The 6110-nt window shown below is 47.3% G+C and overlaps 1 protein-coding gene across 1 annotated transcript; it reads left to right on the forward strand.

The window, feature by feature from the left end:
• The first annotated feature begins 264 nt into the window (after positions 1 to 264).
• Positions 265 to 4653, forward strand: LOC105914032. The gene is made up of 4 exons (XM_012844597.1): positions 265 to 898; positions 1085 to 1309; positions 2396 to 3349; positions 3617 to 4653. Exons 1-4 carry the CDS (start codon positions 265 to 267, stop codon positions 4651 to 4653), a joined length of 2850 nt encoding a protein of 949 aa, XP_012700051.1.
• The last annotated feature ends 1457 nt before the right edge of the window (positions 4654 to 6110 follow it).

The following is a 6110-nucleotide window of genomic DNA, read 5'->3' on the forward strand; positions in this document are numbered from 1 at the left end:
ACATTTGTTGAGTTATCTTGTAACTAACCATAACAAACAGATCATGGCCGGTTAGATAAGGTTGTTGGAAGTTGTTGTAATCAGCTAGGAGATCGGCACATGCATATCTGTTTGTTATGCCCCCGTGTAACCTTGTGCTATATATACACGCAGCCGTCGCTAGAGGCATATCATCTTTGCCTGCGACGTTCACCTATAGCTTCTGCTCCTCTGAATTTACATGGTAATCAGAGCCTAACTTTTTTTTTCTTCCAACCCCACGCCATGTCTTCCTCCAATCAGAACTCCCACTCGCCGTTCCCGTCGTCGGCGATCACCGAGAAACTCGGTCGCACCAACTTCGTCACCTGGCACGCCCAGGTTCGGTCTGCTGTGCGCGGGGCACGGCTTCAAGGTCACCTCGACGACACCGTGCAGCCGCCGCCAAAAACCATTAAGGACAAGGAAGATCGGGAGATTGAAAACCCGGTGTTCGACGACTGGGACGCTAAGGACCAGCAGGTCCTCAGCTTCCTTCTCTCGGCACTCTCCAAGGACATCCTCGCCCATGCTGCTCGAGCACAAACGGCGGCCGAGGCATGGCGCTCCATCACCGCGCTGTTCGCCTCGCAAACACGAGCCCGTGTTGTTAATCTACGCATGGCGCTCGCCACGACAAAAAAAGGTACTCAGTCCGTCACTGAATATTTCACTAAGATGAAGGGTTTTGGTGATGAGATGATCGAGGCCGGTCGTGCACTCTCCGATGATGAACTGGTGGAATACGTTCTCGCCGGTCTTGGTCCGGAGTTTGAATCCCTGGTGACTTCACTCACCACGCGGATTGAATCGGTGTCCATCGACGAGCTCTACTCCCAGCTGCTCACCTTTGAAGCCAGATCCAATCTGGCTCTTGGGGGTGACCAAAACTCGGCAAATATTGCCGGGCGCTCTGGTGGATGAGGTCGTGGCATCAACCGCGGTCGTGGCGGTGGGCGCGGCTTTAGCCGTGGCCGCGGCTCCCCTGGTGGCCGTGGCCGTGGTCGCAGCGGATATTCCCCAAGCGCGTCCACTGATCGTCGCGATAAGGGCGTCATATGTCAAGTCTGTGAGAAGCCCGGCCACTCCGCGGTGCAATGCTGGTACCGCTTCGACGAGGACTACGTGCCGGAAGGGAAACATGCTGCAGCGGCTTCGACAAGCTACAACGTCGACACCAACTGGTACACCGATTCTGGGTCTACGGACCACATCACAAGTGAGCTAGCCAAGCTGGCCACTCGTGAAAAATACAATGGAGGCGACCAGATTCATACCGCCAATGGATCAGGTATGACAATTCATCATGTTGGTCATTCAACTATTGCCTCTCCGAGCCATACTTTTCAGCTCCGTAATATTCTTCATGTTCCTAGTGCTGCTAAAAATCTAGTTTCTGTTCATCGCTTCACTTCAGATAATGATGTTTTCATTGAATTTCACCCTAGCTTCTTTTTGATCAAGGACAAGGCAACCAAGAAAATTCTGCATAAGGGACCATGTCGTCGTGGGCTTTACCCTCTTCCAGCATCGTCCAAACAAGCTTTTGCATCCTCACGTGAGTCTGTGACCAGGTGGCACGAACGCCTAGGTCACCCATCGTCCCAAGTAGTTAAGCATGTCATTAGTCATAATAATTTATCCTGTGTCCCTGAGTCAAATAAAGCACATGTATGTGATGCTTGTCAGCAAGCCAAGGCTCATCAATTACCTTATCCCGAGTCTGTTAGTAGATCATGTGCTCCTTTGGATCTTATTTTCTCTGATGTTTGGGGTCCCGCTCTTGAGTCTGTCGGGCGGAAACAATATTATGTCAGCTTTATTGATGATTTTAGTAAATTTACTTGGATCTATCTCATCAAATTTAAATCTGAAGTGTTTCGAAAATTCCATGATTTTCAGCAGCTAGTAGAACGAAAATTTGATCAAAAAATTAAGTCTGTCCAGACAGACTGGGGTGGCGAGTATCAAAAACTCAATTCTTTTTTTAATAAGGTCGGCATCACCCACCTAGTGTCTTGCCCCCATGCACACCAGCAAAACGGTGCTGCCGAACGTAAGCATCGCCATATTGTAGAGGTTGGCTTAGCTCTTCTCTCTCGTGCATGTATGCCCCTCAAATTCTGGGATGAAGCCTTCCTCACCGCCACTTATCTCATAAATCGCCTACCTAGCAAGATCATTGATTTCTCTACACCCCTGGAGCGTTTGCATGGACACAAACCAGACTACACATGGCTACGCACCTTTGGGTGCGCATGCTGGCCAAACCTCAGGCCATACAATACACACAAACTTCAGTTCCGGTCCAAATGTTGCGTCTTCCTTGGTTATAGCAACCTTCACAAAGGCTTCAAATGTTTAGATGTGTCTTCAGGCCGTGTCTATATCTCTCGTGACGTGGTCTTTGATGAATCTGTTTTTCCATTCCAAGAGCTTTCGCCCAATGCTGGAGCTCGGTTACGACCGGAAATCCTTCTCCTACCATCATCTGGCTCGGGTGGCACTGGTTTTGATGATCGCATGCATGATTTGTCTGACCTTGCTAATCAATCGCCATGCAGTGTGCCTTCTGATGTTTTGTACAGGTTCCAGGAGCATCCATCCAGTGTCCGTGATCAACCACAGGCAGCTGATCCGCCGGTCGTTGCTGCCAGGGAATCTCCCTGCAATGGCCCTGCTGACGGGACCCATGGTGTCCTGGCGGGAGCACCATCGGCCGAGCGAGCGGGCCACAACCCTGCTGGCAGACCTCACGGCGCCCTGGCAGGAGAGCCACCGGCCGGGCGAGTGGAACTCGCTGGCCCCTGCACGGATGCTGCGTCTGCTGTGACGGGCGAATCCGCGCCACCTGCCAGTCGATCGACTCCTGCTGCCGGCACGTCTGCGCCGCCTGCATCGGCACAGAACAAGGAGGACATTGTACCGCCCGGATCTTCTGCGCCCACGACTGCAGTGACCGCGGATACGTCCCCTGCTGCAGCAACCGGCCGTCCTCTCACGCGCTTGCAGCGTGGTATTCGCAAGCAAAAGCAGTACACAGATGGCACAGTAAGGTATGGATTATTCACATCTACTGGTGAACCATCCTCTCTAGATGAAGCACTGCATGACAGGAATTGGCACCAAGCTATGGAATCTGAATATGAAGCTCTCATGAAAAATCGAACGTGGCATCTTGTTCCTCCTCAAAAAGGCCGCAATGTTATCGGTTGCAAATGGGTCTATAAAATAAAAAGAAAGTCAGATGGAACTCTTGACAGATATAAGGCTCGTCTGGTGGCCAAGGGATTCAAACAAAGGTATGGAGTTGATTATGAAGATACTTTCAGTCCTGTTGTTAAAGCCACTACTATTCGCATTATTTTGTCACTTGCTGTCTCCTGTGGTTGGTCGCTTCGGCAACTTGATGTACAAAACGCATTTCTCCATGGAGTGCTAGAAGAAGAAGTATACATGCATCAACCTCCAGGCTTTGAGGATCCAGCTCATCCTCATTATGTGTGTCGGCTAGACAAAGCTTTGTATGGTCTCAAACAAGCTCCGCGAGCATGGTATTCTCGCCTCAGTGAAAAGCTTCTTCGTCTCGGGTTTTTAGCATCTAAAGCCGATACCTCTCTCTTCTTCTTTAGCAAGGGAGGCATAACAGTGTTTATATTAGTTTATGTGGATGACATTATTGTTGCTAGCTCCAATGAACAGGCCACCGTTGCATTGCTCAAGGATCTCAAGGAGGAGTTTGCACTAAAAGATCTTGGGCCCCTCCATTATTTCCTCGGTATAGAGGTTACAAAGGTACGCGATGGTATACTGCTCACCCAAGACAAGTATGCTCGTGATTTACTCAAGAAGGTAGGAATGTCAGAATGTAGACCGGTCACTACACCTTTATCTACCAGTGAAAAATTGTCATTATATAAGGGTACTCCGTTAGGTGTGAATGATGCAACCCAGTATCGGAGTATAGTTGGCGCCCTGCAATATCTTACACTGACACGACCTGACATTGCTTTTGCTGTAAACAAAGTATGTCAATTCTTGCATGCTCCTACCACATGTCATTGGGAAGCAGTAAAAAGGATACTAAGATATATTCGGCAGTGCACTAGCCTAGGGATTAAAATTCACAAGTCCTCCTCTACTTTAGTCAGTGCATTCTCAGATGCTGATTGGGCTGGATGTATAGATGATAGAAAATCTACTGGAGGATTTGCAGTGTTCTTGGGAAATAATCTAATATCATGGAGTGCTAGGAAACAGCCAACTGTTTCTAGATCAAGCACAGAAGCAGAATACAAGGCGATTGCTAATGCCACAACTGAGGTCATGTGGGTTCAGATTTTGCTAAGAGAGATCGGTGTCAAGAGTCCAAGAGCTGCAAAATTGTGGTGTGATAATTTGGGTGCCACATATTTGTCTAGTAATCCTGTTTTTCATGCAAGAACAAAACATATTGAAGTTGATTATCACTTTGTTCGAGATCGAGTCAAGAAGCAACTATTGGACATTGGGTTTGTTTCTACGAAGGATCAAATAGCCGACGGCTTCACCAAAGCTCTTCCTGTCCGCCAAGTTGAAAACTTCAAAGTCAATCTCAACATGGACACGTTGAAATTGAGGGAGGCTGTTAGATAGATAAGATAGACATTTGTTGAGTTATCTTGTAACTAACCATAACAAACAGATCATGGCCGGTTAGATAAGGTTGTTGGAAGTTGTTGTAATCAGCTAGGAGATCGGCACATGCATATCTGTTTGTTATGCCCCCGTGTAACCTTGTGCTATATATACACGCAGCCGTCGCTAGAGGCATATCATCTTTGCCTGCGACGTTCACCTATAGCTTCTGCTCCTCTGAATTTACACAAATGCTCCAGGCCTTCATATCATTATCTTGATGACGAAGGGTTAACCAATCCAATATTTGAGTGTCTGAAAATTACCTTATCCTGATGGGTTAGCAAATATGTTCAGGTTGATCGAGTTCCAGCATAACTAGTTTCTACCTGACTGACGGGATATAAAACTTGCCTTTGTTCAGGTTGATCATTTTACGGACTATGTTAATATGATCCTATTGGTAAGGCATTATATATCTGGTAAATACCAAGTCTTTACCATCTTCCTCCTATATAGTACCGGGGGTAACACCATCTAGTACTAAAAGGTAGGTTTAGTACTGGTTTAGTACCGGTTGGTGTTACCAACCAGTAATGCATATATATTTGTGTGTATGTGTGTGTGGGGGTGCGTGTATGTGGTGGTGGTGGGGGGGGGGGGCGCAGAAGTTTGTGTAGCAATATATAGAGAGAGAGAGAATCCAGTCCCAACTTTAGCTCTCAGAATTCCAAAATAACGACGATCAATGTTGATTGTAGCATAAGATCCGATATACGGGAATGGGATGCACGGGGAATATGAGCTGAGCACATGCATGAAGATCAACACCCATACCTTTCTGTCCTAGACACGCTGCATGTGTCGAGGCGGCAGCCTCCGTTTCATCCTGCATACTTGCCGAAGAAGACTGGGCAAGGCCCTTATCTTTTGGACTGCACGTAAACACAACCAGCACTTTGTTATCCTCAGAGTTTGTTGCTGCGCCATGAATTATTTACACTATGAGAAAAACATAGACTGCTAGCAGTAACGAATTTTCAACTACGTTCGACGCTCGCTCAAGCATGTCTAAAAACTAAGGCAGTCTGTAAGATTTGTCCTGGTGAATAATGAAACGTACACATTTTCTTACGACCATTTTGCCCATGAAAGTACTACACTAGCAACCTATGCATCGGTGCATGAAGAAAAAATGGTTAATAACATAAGGATTTTGTTACTAAATATGCATGATCTGGTCGGTGGCCAGCGATATACTGGCCTTGATTTTGGAGCCGCTTTAATAATTGGCGCTACCTAACTCATAAGCACAGCAAGCAGAGGTTGGCTGATATATAGCTCGCCCAGCTCCCAGAAACTTGTTTAAATCATGAGCGGAGCACTATATGATCAGGAAGACCTGAGGACAAGGATTGTTGGGAATTGGATGAACGGGGAAAGTAAGTTCAGCCTCACAGTAATGTGCAGCTGAA

This window comes from Setaria italica, chromosome III (assembly GCF_000263155.2).
Source record: "Setaria italica strain Yugu1 chromosome III, Setaria_italica_v2.0, whole genome shotgun sequence".
NCBI classification, from domain to species: Eukaryota; Viridiplantae; Streptophyta; class Magnoliopsida; order Poales; family Poaceae; genus Setaria; species Setaria italica.

Bases quoted from the DNA above. Each gene is read 5' to 3' on its own strand.
- LOC105914032 (XM_012844597.1), top strand. From the start codon at position 265: ATGTCTTCCTCCAATCAGAACTCCCACTCGCCGTTCCCGTCGTCGGCG. The intron at 899-1,084 runs GTGACCAAAACT...TCATATGTCAAG, and splicing joins ATCCAATCTGGCTCTTGGGG to TCTGTGAGAAGCCCGGCCAC. The intron at 1,310-2,395 runs GTATGACAATTC...ATGTGTCTTCAG, and splicing joins TCATACCGCCAATGGATCAG to GCCGTGTCTATATCTCTCGT.